The sequence below is a fragment of the Natator depressus genome, chromosome 28 (assembly GCF_965152275.1).
Source record: "Natator depressus isolate rNatDep1 chromosome 28, rNatDep2.hap1, whole genome shotgun sequence".
Taxonomy (NCBI): domain Eukaryota; kingdom Metazoa; phylum Chordata; order Testudines; family Cheloniidae; genus Natator; species Natator depressus.
Window position 1 is genome coordinate 1,260,956 of NC_134261.1, and position 16,421 is coordinate 1,277,376.

The 16,421-nt window shown below is 69.5% G+C and overlaps 2 protein-coding genes across 2 annotated transcripts in view; both read right to left on the reverse strand.

Annotated features, from left to right (window-relative positions):
- The window catches only part of EPO (erythropoietin), a 19,744-nt gene extending 8,327 nt beyond the window's left edge, over positions 1-11,417 (reverse strand). Inside the window, exons 1-5 of the mRNA XM_074941083.1 lie at positions 11,212-11,417; positions 7,797-7,927; positions 6,606-6,692; positions 6,294-6,458; positions 5,070-5,206 (exon numbers count right to left, since the gene is read on the reverse strand). Of these exons, the coding sequence (XP_074797184.1) occupies positions 5,070-5,206; positions 6,294-6,458; positions 6,606-6,692; positions 7,797-7,927; positions 11,212-11,224 (533 nt within the window). The 5' untranslated portion in view covers positions 11,225-11,417. The remainder of the gene's footprint in view (positions 1-5,069; positions 5,207-6,293; positions 6,459-6,605; positions 6,693-7,796; positions 7,928-11,211) is intronic.
- Positions 11,418-14,474: 3,057 nt separating this feature from the next.
- POP7 (POP7 homolog, ribonuclease P/MRP subunit) lies at positions 14,475-15,724 on the reverse strand. The gene has a single exon (XM_074941157.1). It carries the CDS (start codon positions 15,722-15,724, stop codon positions 15,332-15,334), a length of 393 nt encoding a protein of 130 aa, XP_074797258.1. The 3' UTR covers positions 14,475-15,331.
- Between the last annotated feature and the right edge of the window lie 697 nt (positions 15,725-16,421).

A 16,421-nucleotide genomic window follows, 5' to 3' on the forward strand; every position in this document is an offset into this window, starting at 1 on the left:
GGTCGGGAGTGAGAGGCACAGGCAGGGTTGTGGGGGGGCAGGGCTGGGCTAGCAGGGGGCTGCGGGTCGGGAGTGAGGGGCACTGGCAGGGCTGGGGGGGCAGGAATGGGCTGGGCAGGGGCTGCGGGTCGGGAGTGGGGAGCACCAGCAGGGCTGGGGGGGCAGGGGCTGGGCTAGCAGGGGGCTGCGGGTCGGGAGTGGGGGGCACCGGCAGGGCTGGGGGGGCAGGAATGGGCTGGCAGGGCTGTGGGTTGGGAGTGGGGGGCACCGGCAGGGCTGGGGGGGCAGGGCTGGCCTGGCAGGGGCTGCGGGGCAGGAGTGAGGGGCACCGGCCGGGCTGGGGGGCGGGAGGATGGTTTGTTTTCCCGTTAGCCCGGGTTCAAAGGCTGATGTGGCCGATCGATTGGCCCGGCTGGCGCCGGCCTGCTGGGGTCACTATGGGGGAGAGCAGGGGCCGGCCCCCCCCACCACATGAGCTGGGGGAGGAGCTGAAGGGAGTGGGGGGCGATGGGGGGGGGAGGGCACCTGGGACTGGTGGGGGGCAGCTCGACAAGCTCTGTCCCCCCCGGGGGAGGGGAAGCTGGGGCAGGAGGTCCCAGGCCGAGGCTGCCGGCTCGGGGCCCTCGGGGCTGGGAAGGGCCGGAGCCTGGCTGGGGTGATAAGAGCCGGGGGTGGGGGCGGGGGGCGCAGCTGGGAGCTGATACCGCGTCCCCAGAGTCACGTACACACCAGCCCCCCCCATTCCCGCCGGCGCCCCTCACTCCCGACCCACAGCCCCCTGCCCTTCCCAGCCCTGCCCCCCCCAGCTCTGCCGGCGCCCCTCACTCCCGACCCACAGCCCCCTGCCCTTCCCAGCCGTGCCCCCCCCAGCCCTGCCAGCGCCCTCACTCCCGACCCACAGCCCCTGCCCTTCCCAGCCGTGCCCCCCATTCCCGCTGGCACCCCTCACTCCCGACCCACAGCCCCCTGCCCTTCCCAGCCCTGCCCCCCCCAGCTCTGCCGGCGCCCTCACTCCCGACCCACAGCCCCCTGCCTTCCCAGCCGTGCCCCCCCCAGCCCTGCCAGCGCCCCTCACTCCCGACCACAGCCCCTGCCCTTCCCAGCCGTGCCCCCCCATTCCCGCTGGCACCCCTCACTCCCGACCCACAGCCCCCTGCCCTTCCCAGCCCTGCCCCCCCCAGCTCTGCCGGCGCCCCTCACTCCCGACCCACAGCCCCCTGCCCTTCCCAGCCGTGCCCCCCCAGCCCTGCCTGCGCCCCTCACTCCCGACCCACAGCCCCTGCCCTTCCCAGCCGTGCCCCCCCCAGCCCTGCCTGCGCCCCTCACTCCCGACCCACAGCCCCTGCCCTTCCCAGCCCTGCCCCCCCCAGCCCTGCCGGCGCCCCTCACTCCCGACCCACAGCCCCTGCCCTTCCCAGCCGTGCCCCCCCCATTCCCGCTGGCACCCCTCACTCCCGACCCACAGCCCCCTGCCCTTCCCAGCCCTGCCCCCCCAGCCCTGCCGGCACCCCTCACTCACGACCCACAGCCCCCTGCCCTTCCCAGCCCTGCCCCCCCCCGCCCTGCCCGCGCCCCTCACTCCCGACCCACAGCCCCCTGCCCTTCCCACCCCTGCCCCCCCAGCTCTGCCGGTGCCCCCCACTCCCACCCCGCAGCCCCCTGAAAATCAGAACTCCCCATAAAAGGGGTCTCCCCCTGGCTGGGCTCGGCCAGGCCGCTGTGGGGGGTTTAAGGGGTTCTCTCAGGACACCCCCCCCGTCTCCCTTCCCCCCCCAGGGACACTCACGGAGCCGGCGCCGGGTGCTGGGAGCTGACAAGCTGCTGTTTGTGTCTGATACAAACCCGGGCTCCCACCCACCCGCCAGTGACACCCAGCCCTCCTCCCCCGCCGGGACCCACTCCCAGCCCCCCCGCCCTGCCTGGGCCAGGGCGGCGCCAGGGGGCCCCGTGCTGCAGGGAACGGGGTGGGGGGCCCTCCCCTCGCAGCCCCACTGCTAACCGAGCCTAGGGGCTGCTGTGACCCCATCAGCAGGCTGGCTGAAGGGGGCAGGGAACGGGGCACGGGGCCTGTCCGCTCTGGGGGGCGCCGGCTCCCACCCGGCCCCAGGGCGGGGACTGGCTGGCTCAGGGGGGCAGGGAATGGCCTGTGGGGTACATCAGAGCATGGAATAAAGTCGCCTCATGCTACCCCAACGGCAGAGATGCGCCCACCTCTGGGGCGGGGCGGCCGGTGACCCGGGGACCCCTCGCCTGGCGCCGAGATGCAGCCACCTCTGGGGCGGGGCGGCCGGTCACCAGGGGACCCCTCGCCTGGTGCTGAGACACCGCTGGGGCGGGGCGGCCGGTCACCCGGGGACCCCTCACCCGGCGCTGAGATGCGGCCACCTCTGGGGTGTGTGGGGGGGGCAGTTTGTATTAAACACCCCTCCCCTTTTGGACTGGTACTTTGCCCTCTCCGATTGTCACTGCTCAGATAGGAAAGGGTTAAGAGGGGCGGGGCCTGAGACCAGGGCGAGGGTTTCCTGGCAGACCCTGACACGCCCCCCCACCCTCCCCCAGGTGCCACCAAGTCTGGGGTCTTATCAAGGCTCTGCCTTGTGAAAAACAAACAGGGTCTGGATCCCGACGAGCCTGAAGCCCCCGTGTGGCGCTAGGGGGCGCTGGGGGGCAGGGAGCGGGGCGGGGGGCTCGGCAGGGGGCGCTCTCCCCGGCGGGTGGGGCTGGCCCCAGGGTGGCGCTAGGGGGTGCTGGGGGGCAGGGAGCGGGGCGGGGGGCTCGGCAGGGGGCGCTCTCCCCGGCAGGAGGGGCTGGCCCCAGAGCGGCGCTAGGGGGCGCGGTGGGGCAGGGAGGGGGACGGGGGGCTGGGCAGGGGGCGCTCTCCCCGGCAGGAGGGGCTGGCCCCAGAGCGGCGCTAGGGGGCGCGGTGGGGCAGGGAGGGGGACGGGGGGCTGGGCAGGGGGTGCTCTCCCCGGGCAGGCGGGGCTCGGGGCGCTAGGGGGTGCGGTGCTTGGGGGGGATCCATGGGGGAGGCACCTTCGTCCATCCACACACCCTGTAGGGATGGATTTTAACCCCTTTCAAAGCCCCCCACCCCCAGCCCCAGTTTTCATTCCTTGCCCCGAATTACCCCTCCCTCGCCTGGGGATGGGGGGAGGGGAGGGCCGCCCCCCCCCGAGGTCTTCCGCCTCCCCCCTCCCCACTTAACGCTTTCCATGGAGGGTGGGGCTACTCCTGTCCGGTTTCCCTCCCCCGGCTTGCGAATGTCCAGGGGTCACCTGCATCGTTCAGGGCAGCAAACGAGTCACACCCAGGGTCTTGGCAGTTTCTAGCCCCCCCACCCATATCCTACCGCTGCCCCCAAGTTCTTAGCTTTGATCCTATGTGTGTGTGTGTGTGGGGGGGAATTGAAACCATCTTCTGCCAAACACAGGGACACCCAGGAGGGCACGTAGGGCTCAATGGGTGATACCATGGGAGAGAACCCAGGAGTCCTGGCTCCCAGCCCCCCCACTCCAACCCACCAGCGCCCACTCCCCTCCCAGAGCCAGGGAGAGAACCCAGGAGTCCCGGCTCCCAGCCCCCCCACTCCAACCCACCAGTCCCCACTCCCCTCCCAGAGCCATGGAGAGAACCCAGGAGTCCTGCCAGTTCGTTCCCAAGTCCTTCTTGCTGCCTTGCTAACGGGCCCCGGGCCCCATTCCCCGCCCCCCCGAGCCAGCCAGTCCCCGGCCTGGGGCTGGAGGGGAGCTGGCGCCCCCCCAGACGGGACAGGGCCCTCTATCCCACCCTCTCCCTCCCTTAGCAGAGACGAGACAGACACGAAATAGTTTCCACCTTAACTTAACATGAAATATAAACTCTGTGGCCCCCGACGCGTCGGCCTCCAAGTCTCTGGCCGTGTCGCCGTTTCAAACAGTGCTGGAGAGGTTTGTGTGTCCAGGCTCCCTACGCGTCCGGGGGATCGTCAGCCGTCAGCGAGCCCAGTTCCCCTTCTCCAGCGGCCCTGCGATGCGGCCACCTCTGGGGCGGGGCATCGGGTCACATGGGGCCCCCTCACCCGGCGCTGAGATGCGGGGCGGCACGTCACATGGGGCCCCCTCGCCCGGTGCTGAGATGCGGCCACCTCTGGGGCGGGGCGTCGGGTCACAAGTGGACCCCTCGCCCGGCGCTGAGATGCGGCCACCTCTGGGGCGGGGCGTCGGGTCACAAGTGGACCCCTCGCCCGGCGCTGAGATGCGGCCACCTCTGGGGCGGGGCGTCAGGTCACAAGTGGACCCCTTGCCCGGTGCTGAGATGCGGCCACCTCTGGGGCGGGGCGTCGGGTCACAAGTGGACCCCTCGCCCGGCGCTGAGATGCGGCCACCTCTGGGGCGGGGCGTCGGGTCACAAGTGGACCCCTCGCCCGGCGCTGAGATGCGGCCACCTCTGGGGCGGGGCGTCAGGTCACAAGTGGACCCCTTGCCCGGTGCTGAGATGCGGCCACCTCTGGGGTGGGGCGGCGGGTCACACAGGGACCCCTCACCCGGCGCCGAGATGCACCCACCTCTGGGGCGGGGCGGCGGGTGACCCGGGACCCCTCGCCCGGCACTGAGATGCGCCCACCTCTGGGGCGGGGCGGCTGGTTATGCACGGACTCCTCACCTGCCCACCCCACCCCCGGATACTAGTCTTCAGAGACGGACAGCTGTCAGTTCCACTGATGTAGTTTCCTGCTGGTTGTCGGGGGGATCCGGCCGGTGCATTGAGCCGTGCCAGGGCTGATGGACAGCTGTCAATCATCCTCGTATTCTCCTCTGGTGTCATGGCGACAGTCCAGGCAGTCTGGTTTGGGGGCTGATTGACAGCTGTCAATCACCCATCAAAGTTTAAACCCCCCTCTTCCTTGCTGTAAGCCAGGATTCTGGGATGATTGACAGCTGTCAGTCACTGAGTGAGGTTTTCCTGAGGCTCCATGTCGGCTGTCCGGTGGGCGGATGATTGGTGGCTGTCAATCATCCACCGCCAGGAAGGTTCTGGGGGGGGAGAGGGCGGAGTGCTGTGGTGGTCGGGGCTGGGCGGGAGCCCCTCACCTGGCATCGGGCCGGCAGGCGTCCGTGAGGAACAGCTTGACCCGCCCCCGCAGGAAGTTGGAGTGGACGCTGAGGAGTTTGGCCAGAGTCTGGATGCCGAGGGTGGGGGGCGGGGCTGGGGGCAGGGCCGGCTCCACCTAGGGGAGACGGGGGGGCGGTTAGAGGGGGGCACTTTTATGGGGGACATTTACCCCTCTGTCCACCCATCCCCCCACAGTGTTCCTTCCCACTCCACAAATTCATGTCTGTCTGTCCATCCATCCATTCCTCCATCCACACATCCATCCGTCCGTCCGTCCATCCATCCATACATCCGTCCGTCCCTCTATCCACACATCTATCAATCCATCCGTCCATCCATTCATCCATCCATTTGTTCATCCGTCCGTCCCTCCATCCATCCATCCACACATCCATCCGTCCGTCCATCCATCCGCACATCCGTCCGTCCCTCCATCCACACATTCATCCATCCATCCATCCACACATCCGTCCGTCCGTTCCTTCATCCATCCATCCCTCCATCCACACATCCATCTGTCCGTCCATCCATCCGCACATCCGTCCGTCCATCCATCCACACATTCATCCGTCCGTCCATCCCTCCATCCGTCCATCCATCCATCCCTCCATCCACACATCTGTACGGCCATCCATCCATCCATCCATCTATTTGTTCATCTGTCCATCCCTCCATCCCTCCATCCGTCCCTCCATCCATCTATTTGTTCATCTGTCCATCCCTCCATCCGTCCCTCCATCCATCTATTTGTTCATCTGTCCATCCCTCCATCCATCCACACATCCGTCCGTCCATCCATCCATCCGTCCATCCATCCATCCATTTGTTCATCTGCCCGTCCATCCCTCCATCCGTCCATCCATCCTTGCATCCGTCCATCCATTTGTTCATCCGTCCATTCATCCCTCCATCTGTCCGTCCATCCATCCAACCATCCATCCATCCGTCCATCCCCATACACAGCTACCCATCCATCCATCCGTCCGTCCATCCGTCCATTCATCCATCCATCCCCATACACAGCTACCCATCTGTCCATCCATCCGTCCCTCCATCTGTCCATACATCTGTCCGTCCATCCATCACCATACACAGCTATCTCTCCATCCATCCATCCGTCCGTCCGTCCGTCCATCTCTCCAGTCACCCGCAGCATCCATCCGTCATTCTGTTCACCCCCCGTGCCCCCCGGTGCCCCTCACCTGGGCGTTGTGGCTGCGCAGGATCTGGGTGATGCCACGCAGGTTGCTGTAGGTGCGGCCCAGCTGCTGGCTCAGGGACGGGTCGGGGACCAGGTCCCGGGCCCGGAGCACGGCGGCCGAGAGTAGGGCCTGCCCCCCCCACACCTCCGCCGCCTGCGTCTGCCTCTGGGGAGGGAGGGCAGGGTCAGATCCCCAGGCTGCCCCAGCCCAGCACCCCCAGATCAGACCCCCTGTCCCTCCAACCAGCTCCCCCCGGATCAGACCCCCAGCCCCCTCCTGGCTCACACCTCCCCCAACCCCGTTCAGACTCACGTCCATTTTCTTCCACTCGTTAAAATTAACCTTCGTGTCGGGCACCGTGAGAACTTCTGATAAGTTGCAAGAATTTCTACAACCTTCCTGTAACGAGACCAAACCGCCTGACACCATGGAGCTGGCTCTCCGGGGACCCCTCGCCCGGCGCCGGGACGCGGCCACCTCCGGGGCGGGGCGGCCGGGGACCCAGGGACCCCTCGCCCGGCGCCGAGACGCGCCCACCTCTGGGGCGGGGCGGCCAGTGACCCGGGGACCCCTCGCCCGGCGCCGAGACGCCGCCACCTCCGGGGTGGGGCGGTGGGTGACCCGGGGACCCCTCGCCCGGCGCCGGGACGCGGCCACCTCCGGGGCGGGGCAGCCGGGGACCCAGGGACCCCTCGCCCGGCGCCGAGACGCCGCCACCTCCGGGGCGGGGCGGTGGGTGACCCGGGGACCCCTCGCCCGGCGCCGGGACGCGGCCACCTCCGGGGCGGGGCAGCCGGGGACCCAGGGACCCCTCGCCCGGCGCCGAGATGCGCCCACCTCCGGGGCGGGGCGGACAGTGACCCGGGGACCCCTCGCCCGGCGCCGAGACGCGGCCACCTCCGGGGCGGGGCGGCCGGGGACCCGGGGACCCCTCGCCCGGCGCCGAGACGCGGCCACCTCCGGGGCGGGGCGGCCGGGGACCCGGGGACCCCTCGCCCGGCGCCGGGACGCGGCCACCTCCGGGGCGGGGCGGCCGGGGACCCGGGGACCCCTCGCCCGGCGCCGGGACGCGGCCACCTCCGGGGCGGGGCGGCCGGGGACCCGGGGACCCCTCGCCCGGCGCCGGGACGCGGCCAGCTCCGGGGCGGGGCGGCCGGGGACCCAGGGACCCCTCGCCCGGCGCCGAGACGCGCCCACCTCTGGGGCGGGGCGGCCGGTGACCCGGGGACCCCTCGCCCGGCGCCGAGACGCGCCCACCTCTGGGGCGGGGCGGCCAGTGACCCGGGGACCCCTTGCCCTGCGCCGAGACGCGGCCACCTCCGGAGTGGGGCGGCCGGTGACGCGGGGACCCCTCGCCCGGCGCCGGGACGCGGCCACCTCCAGGGTGGGGCGGAGGGTGACACGGGGACCCCTCGCCCGGCCCCGAGATGCGGCCACCTCTGGGGCGGGGTGGCAGGTGACCCGGGGACCCCTCCCTTGGGGCTGACGTGGGTGGGGACGTACCATGGCATTCTCAGTGTCTCTGGCCTCCTTGATGAATTTCTCCATGACTCGAGCATCGCAAATGGGGTGCAGCGGGGAGGGGCAAGTTAGTGCAGCGAGTCCCAGCAGTAACAACGGCAAAGCACAGAGCCCTGGGTGGGGGAGACAGTTGTGAGACAGAGGGACCCCTCCCTCCATCCCTCCATCCATCCCCCCGCACTCCTCCATCCCTGCACACTCCCTCCTTCCACCCCTCCCTCCATCCATCCATCCCCCACCCCTCCATCCATCCACCGAACCCCACACACGCCCATCCTCCCGTCTGTCCGTCCGTCCCCCCACACCCGTCTACGTGCGCCGCTCCCTCCCGGCCGTTCCCATTAACTCCCTACTGCACTCGCGCCGTGCGTCTGACTCGCGAGCAGCCCCCCGCTACTTCCGCCAGCTCCCCGCGGTCATGGTGGAAACCCCTGCGTCCCCCCTTTCCAGCTCCTGCCCCCCGTGAGACCTTCCATCGGGCCTCACTGAACCAGCGGCTTGGAAATTCCCGAGGAGCCGATCGGTGGCGGTACTGCGACCAGGGGCGGGGGGGAGAGCGAATTCAGACAAATGAACATGAGTTAAAAATTCTCCACACTTGATTTGGAGCAAACATCCATACCCGGAGCCACTCTCCTTTCCTTACGGGCCTGGCTCCTTGTCTTTCCAGTCCTGCATTAATTGTATCGTCCCAAGAGGAGGAGTTCCCGGGCTCCTCCATCACACGCCCTCTTTCCGCGAGCGGCGGGCTTTTTGAGGACGCTTTTGGTGCCCTTCCAAAGGAGCAAATCTTTTCCCGTGTGGTCACGAGCATCGATGGCTCTCGGCGGCGGGATAGACTTGGACAATCCTAGCGAAGACGTCCTTCGCTTTTGATTCAAGCTCAGATGGACCTCGAAGCAGCTCTCCGGTAGGTGGGTGAGGTTTCTCCTGATAAAACCTTTAGCGTCCCTCTTCGCCAACACAACCGACCTCCCCCAAGACAGGTTCCTCACTCTGCTTCCTAGATCTTCCAACGCTTCGTGGCGCTCATGGTAGGCTTGCCTCTGGTCATCCCTGTTGGTCTCGTCGCTTGGTTTTTCCGTTGGCGTCTTCCACCGTTCTCCCAACGCAGCCGGTTCCCGCATAAGGCCGGAAATCTTACCGCATCCTGCTCCTTTCTCTTGGTTGTTGGGATTGGCCCTCAAAGACAAGACAAATATTAGCCATAATTAAGGTGCCAAGAGGTCTTCTCGTGATGTAGGCTTTGGAGAGGACTTGATGCCCACGGAGAAGTCTTCGACTGTCTTGGGCCACGTCTACGCTACCAGATGAGGCTGACCTACCTTACGTCGACATGCAGTCATGCCGTCTCCGCAACGTGGGTCTACGCCTTGCTGCTCACGTCGGCGTTGCGGGTCCTCACCAGGAGCTGCTCGGAGAGGGGGCGGGGCAGCGCCGGGAACGAAATTTATGGGTCGATGCTTCCAGAGTCGGGTCGCCGCGAGCTGCCTTGCGTCGACCGCACGTTGCCACTGCCTTCCTGTACGGCCGCGGGCGGGAGGACTGAATGGACGTCCTCGCGTCTCTGCCGTGGGCCGGGTATTTTCCCACCCCAAGCGTCCGCCTCTTGATTTGGCAGCCAGCTAATTCGGCAGCAAAGTCCAGGGCGGCGGTTGTTGGTGGCCGGTTTGGGCCTCCCCGGCGTGGCTCGGTCCAGGTGGACAGGGAACTGCTGTGACCATCGGCTCGGACTCCCTGGATCACACAGGCCCCCATGCCGAGGTGACGTGTGGACCCCCCCCCCCCCAATTTCTGCCAGGGTTTTGTCAGTCCTGCCCCCCCGGCCCCTGGAGCCAGGCCACAGAGGCGTCTCTCTGGGGCCCCCCTTGCGTTGAGCCGAGTCGGTTTTGGCCAGGTCCTCAGCGGCTCTGTTTGTCCTGTCCGCCTGTGTCTCTTGGTCGCCGTGTAGCGTACGGGAGGGAAACTGAGGCACGGGCTGGCTTCACCCAAACGTTCCCACTTCGTCGCATAAGCGAACCTTGCCTGTCCCAGGGAGGGGGTCTGTGCCCCAACCTGGTCTTAAAAACATCCCAGGCCTTCCCGTCCTACGCTGGTGGAGGAGAGTTGATCACCAAACCCACCCCCCCGCACCAGCTATCTCTCCACTAGACTTCACATGCCCGATTCTTTCAACTTCCCCTCATCGGTCGCGGTCCCCGAACCGCCGAGCCGGTCTCCCGTGCTCCTTCCGGGGGCTCCCCGTCCTCGGCCACCGGCCACAGGAAGACGCCAGTTTCAGCTTCGGTTTCAGATCGGTCAGAGGCAAAGGAGGCTTTCGGATCCGGCGCTCGGAGCTGGCACTCGTCGGCCTCTCGTCCTAGGGAGCTCCCGGGCAGCCCCCCCAACCCCGGTCTCTCGGCTTCAGCCCAAATCAGCTGGTTGGGTTCCCTGGCAGCTTGCGCCACGAACCCTCCTGACACGGTTTCCCCAGCCGGCGCTGCCAGGAAGGGTCCTGACCCTGCGCCAGCGGCCGGACTGGGTGACTTCTGGAGACGTGCCTGAAATGCTCCTGCGTTGGCCACTCTTCAGAGAGCTTCTGCTCATCAAACCGGCGCCAGCCACCGGGCACCCCTGGCTCTGCAGCTGGACCCCCCCCAGGAGGCTACCCGGAGTGGGGCCCCGGCTGTGGGTCAGGGGCGCGGGCCCCCTGGCATTCTCCCATAGAGCTACACGGTCCGCGTGGCCCCCCACCTCTTTCCATCCATCTGTCTCCATCCACACACCCCCAACCCTGCCTCACAGCCCCCCCCGCAAATTGCATCCCACAGATCTACACACGGGGGTATGTAGGGTGAATCAGAACTCCTGGGTTCTCTCCCCGGCTGTGGGACGGGGGGGGGGTCTGGTGGGTTAGAGAAGGGGGGCTGGGAGCCAGGACTCCTGGGTTCTCTCCCTGGCTCCAGGTGAGGAATGGGGTCTGGTAGGTTAGAGCAAGGGGCCTGGCAGCCAGGACTCCTGGGTTCTCTCCCCGGCTGTGGGAGGGGAGTGGGGGCTGGTGGTTAGAGCCGGGGGGACTGGGAGCCAGGACTCCTGGGTTGTCTCCCTGGCTCTGTATCCCAGACCCCGACCCCGACCATGTTAGTCCTTGCACCCTGGAGCCTGATCCAAAGTGAGTGAGGTGGGCCAGCGGGGAATGGGGCATGGGGCCGGTCCCCACTAGGGGGCGCCGCCTCCTATCCAGCCGCAGAGCCGGGGGAGGGGGGGTCCCGGCTGGCTTGGGAAGCTGGGGTTTGGGGCTGTTCACCATTTCTGGGGTGGGGGTGCATCTTTAGTGAGCCTCCAGCGAACGAGACCCCTCCTCCCCCTCTCCCTCGGCGTGGGACAGGACCCCGGCGTCCGGGGCAGAGCGACTCACCAGAGCTCCCCATATCCAGTCTGCATCGCCTCACGGCCTAGTGGGGGCCCCGGGCTCCCATCCCGGCGTGCAATCCACGAGGCCGCGGGCCCCAGACGTCCCGGCTACTCCGGAGGGGGCATCGCCTGCCCGGATCCGGCCCCCGGCCAAGCGCCCCCCAGCCCCCGGCTGGCTCCCCGCTGCTCCGTGCCTCCAGAGAGCCGGCAGCGAAGCTGGGAGTTAATGTTTCATCCGAACTCTACTTCCCGAGGTCGCAGGAGCCTGTCCGGCGGCAGGAATGTGCCGGGGGGCCACGACCCGAGCCGGGCGCTTTAGAGCCCGGACTGGGGGTGGGGGGAAGGGCCGGAAGCCGGGGGGTTTCCTCAGGCCCGCGCCGGAGGCCGCGTCTTCGAGGAAAGGGCCATGCGGGCGGCCGCACGTCGGCTCCTGGCCCGGCGCCACGAGGCCAGGACAGGTTCGCGGCCCGAGGTCGCCAGGCGCAAGGGGCGGCCAAGGGCCCGGCCCACCCCCCGCCCCCCCGGGGCTTGGAGTGGCAGCTGTCAGTCCCACCCGGGCGTCAGGAGGTGGGGTAGGGTTTGGAAGAGCAGGGGATGGAACCCAGGAGTCCGGGCTCCCAGCCCGCCCCCCCGCTCCCACTGCCCTCCCAGAGCCAGGGAGAGAACCCAGGAGTCCTGGCTCCCAGCCCTCTGTGTGGAGATTGGGGTCTGGTGGTTAGAGCAGGGGGGCTGGGAGCCAGGACTCCTGGGTTCTCTCCCCGGCTCTGGGAGGGCAGTGGGGCTGGGGGGCTGGGAGGTAGGACTCCTGGGTTCACGACCGCGCACTCTCAGGCCCTGGTTCCAGACCTGGAAGGCTACACGTAGGCCGGGGCTGGGGGGTCCCCGCAGGGGCCCATGTGCCTCCATCCCCCCCCAGGGGAGCGTCTCCGACCCGGGTTCAGGCTGCGGAGGCGTCGGGCTGCCTGGAGAAGCCGCAGGAACCGAGCGCTTCATTTTCCATCCTCTCCGCGCGGGAGGAAGCCGCTAACAATGGGGCCCTGATTGTCTGCGAGACGCTGACGCTGGCCAGCGGCTCCAGGCGTCTGTCACACCGGTGGGGCGCGTGAGCCCTCACCCGGCGCTGAGATGCAGCCACCTCTGGGGCAGGGCGGCCGGTGACACGGGGACCCCTCGCCCGGCGTTGAGACGCGGCCACCTCTGGGGCGGGGCGGCCGGTGACACGGGGACCCCTCGCCCGGCGTTGAGACGCGGCCACCTCTGGGGCGGGGCGGCCGGTGACACGGGGACCCCTCGCCCGGCGTTGAGACGCGGCCACCTCTGGGGCGGGGCGGCCGGTGACACGGGGACCCCTCGCCCGGCGTTGAGACACGCCCACCTCTGGGGCGGGCGGCCGGTGACACGGGGACCCCTCGCCCGGCGTTGAGACGCGCCCACCTCTGGGGCGGGCGGCCGGTGACCCGGGGACCCCTCGCCCGGTGCCGAGACGTGCCCACCTCTGGGGCGGGGCGGTGGGTAACACAGGGACCCCTCGCCCGGCGTTGAGACGCGCCCACCTCTGGGGCGGGGTGGCCGGTGACACGGGGACCCCTCGCCCGGCGCGGAGACGTGCCCACCTCTGGGGCGGGGCGGAGGGCTAGTGGGCTCAGAGCAGCGCGTACCAGCTTAGGACAGGATGGGACATTCCCGACAGGACGGGAACGCCTGGGGATATTTAGGGAAGTGGAATGGCTTGGCTGGGGAGAGCGACCCCTGGAGAGCCCCCCATCCAGCTCCCCCCTGCCCAAAGCCCTGCGGGGGGCCCGCTCTGAGCCTTTCAGGAGGCAGGGATCCACCACCCCTGGACCCTGCTCCCCCCGCTGGAGAGAACCCAGGAGTCCTGGCTCCCAGCCCCCCCTGTGGGGTGGGGGGAGGCAGTGGCAGGACCCCCACCCCGGCGGCTGCAGGCCGCTGACCTGCGCTGGGCCTGGGCCAAGGATAACAGCGGGGCAGACGTGCCGGGCTGCAGGGAGTGGGGCTGCCAGGGCCATCGACCCCGCAGCCTTCGGCAAACAGAGCCGGGCCCCGGCGCCAGGGCCGGTCACTCATCAACCGGGGGGCAGCAGGGGAAAGGGCAGAGCGGGCGGGCGCTGGTCCTGCCTGGCCCCCCCCAATGCCCTCTGCTGCGCCCCCAGCCAGCCCCCCGGGTCACCTGCCAGCCCCCCATGGCTTCTGCCAGGCCCCCAAATCCCCTGACCCCCGGCCCAGCCCCCCCGTGGCCTCTGCTGGGCCCCCCCGTATCCCCTACCTGACCCCACGGGTCGCCCACCCAGCCCCCGTGTGCCCTGCCCAGCCCCCGAGTGACCCTGCCGGGCCCCCCATCCAGTCCCCTTCTGACTCCGAGCAAGCCCCCCTGGCCCAGCTTTCCCATGTCTCCTGCCTCCCGCCCTGCCCCCCTCTGTCCCCAGTCCAACCCCCCATCCAGGCCCCCTCTGACGCCTGCCCCCCACCCAGCCCCCGCTAGTATCATGCAGGCTCCCAATCCCAGCTCTGCCAGGTGCTCCACACACCCCAGTGCTGGGCATGGGGCCCGGCCCTGCCAGCCCCCTGGCATGGGGCCCACGGCCCCGCATGGGCTGCCAAACTCAGCCTGCCCCTGAGCGGGCTCTGCCTCTGGCCCGGGTGTCTGACACGCGCAGCCAGCGACGGGCGGGGTCAGGGCTGGGAGCCCGGACGCCTGGGTTCTCTCCCTGGCTCTGGGAGGGGAGCCAGGACTCCTGGGTTCTATGCTCAGCTCTGTCACCGTATCTAGATTCTTACTCTGGGAATTTCCACCTCTTTGCCTGGCTTGGGGGTTTATACAGGGACCCCTCGGCCGGCACCGAGATGCGGCCACCTCTGGGGCGGGGCGGCCGGTGACCCGGGGACCCCTCGCCTGGTGTCGAGATGCAGCCACCTATGGGGCAGAGCGGCCGGTGACCCGGGGACCCCTCGGCCGGCGCCAAGATGCGGCCACCTCTGGGGCGGGGCGGCTGGTTACAGCGAGCTGCTAGCCGGACCCCCAGGGTTATGCCCCGCCGTGGGGGACCTGGGTTTAGAGGCTGGTTTCACGGGGAATGAAGCGGCGAGGCTGGTACCAGGAACCGGACCTGGGTAGGAAGGGTCTGGCCCCCCGCGGGAGTTCCTGGAGCTGCCGGCCACCAGCAGGGACAGGCCCCGTGCCCCATTCCCTGCCCCCCTCAACCAGCCAGTGCCCCCCAAGTGATGTCACACGGGGGCCCAAGTCCAGTGCTGACCAAGCCCCTGGTCACTTTTATTGTTCAATCCAACAGATGTAGGCCATGAGGCAGGTCCCTGCAAGGATGCGGGGGGGCTTTCCCCAGCTCCCCGCATCACCCCAAAGTCAGAATCCGTGCCCCCCACAATCTGCATCCCCTCGGGCTCCGGCATCCAATTCGGGGAGGCATTCAGTCTTGGTTGGATGTGGGGAGGAGGGGAGTGGATGGGTGGTGGTGGGTGGTCCAGAAAGGGGTTAAAGGTCAAGTCCCCCCCCCACATATAAATGTAGCCAGACAGGTTTGCGTGGGGGCGGCTCCGTGCCAGTGGGGGCAGGCTCCAGGGGCATCTGTGTGCTGGGGCTCTGCCCCGGGGCACTGGAGCAGGGGTTTCTGGGAGCAGGCTCCGCGCTGGGAGGGGGCCAGGCTCCGGGGACCGGCTCCGTGCCGGGGCAGGGCTTTCGGGGAGCAGGCTCCGCGCTGGGAGGGGGCCAGGCTCCGGGGACCGGCTCCGTACCGGGGCAGGGCTTTCAGGGAGCAGGCTCCGCACTGGGTGGGGGCCTCTAGCTCCGGGGACCGGCTCTGCGCCGGGGCAGGGCTTTCGGGGAGCAGGCTCCGTGCCGGGAGGGGGCCAGGCTCCGGGGACTGGCTCTGCGCCGGGGCAGGGCTTTCGGGGAGCAGGCTCTGTGCCGGGAGGGGGCCAGGCTCCGGGGACTGGCTCTGCACCGGGGCAGGGCTTTCGGGGAGCAGGCTCCATGCTGGGAGGGGGCCAGGCTCTGGGGCCCGGCTCCGTGCCGGGGCAGGGCTTTCGGGGAGCAGGCTCCATGCCGGGGGGGGGGGGGGGGGCAGGCTCCGCGCCCCGGCTCGGCTCCCTCAGGGCGGGGGCGAGGCCCGGCACACCCGGATGTGGATGGCGGAGTTGTTGCGGGCCCGGGCCAGCGGCGGGCGCCCGTCCTCGTCGCCCTGGGGCTCCAGCCCGTCGGCCAGCTCCACGGTGGAGGTGTTGGCGGCCAGCCGCAGGGCGCCGGCGCCGGCCGCCTGGAGCTGCAGCGCGATGTTGATGGCCCGGTTGATGGCCAGGCCCAGGCCGTGGATGCAGATCTCGGCGCAGCCGCCCGCCGGGCCCAGGAGCTTCTGGCACCGGCTCAGCTGGGCCTTGAAATCCGTCTTCATGTTGACGTAGACGTCGCCCGGGCGCCGGGGCAGCCGGGGGGGCAGGCGGCGCCGCAGGGCCAGCTCCGCCGCGGGGGGCGCCGGCTCCGCCATGGGTCTGGGGGGGAGGAGGGGAGAGAGAGGGGAGTCCAGGGCCGCCTGCCCCCACGTTCCCCGCCCCGGGGCCCCCCTGAACCCAGCCTCCTGTGCGCCGCACCCACCAGCCCTCCCTCGCAGCTCCCCCCACCTCTCCCCGGTCCCGACGTCCCCCAGGCCACCCCCCCCAGAACATCACCAGGCCCCCCCGGCCAGACATCCCCCAGAGCATCACCAGCCCCCTAGAATCCCCCTCCAGAGCATCGCCAGCCCCCTCCAACTCTCCCAGAGCATCACCAGCCCCCTAGAATCCCCCTCCAGCCCCCCCCGAACATCACCAGCCCCTCCGACCCTCCTGCAGCCCCCCCCCGGCCAGACGTCCCCCAGAGCATCGCCAGCCCCCTAGAATCCCCCTCCAGAGCATCGCCAGCCCCCTAGAATCCCCCTCCAGTCCTCCAGCCCCCGTTCCCCTGCCCCCCCAGAGCATCGCCAGCTCCTCCAGAACCGCCCCTCCAGTCATCCCCCTGCCCCCCACCTACCCACCCCCACCCAGAGTCACAGCCCCATGTGGCTCCCCTGCTGCCCCCAACTCTCCCCTCACCCCACAGCGCCCCGAATGACACCCCGCCCCCCCCACGACCCCGCCCCCACTGAGGGTCCCCTGGGGCGGCCCCTCACTCACCTCCCCGTGTCCCCAGCGCAGGCCGAGCCGCCG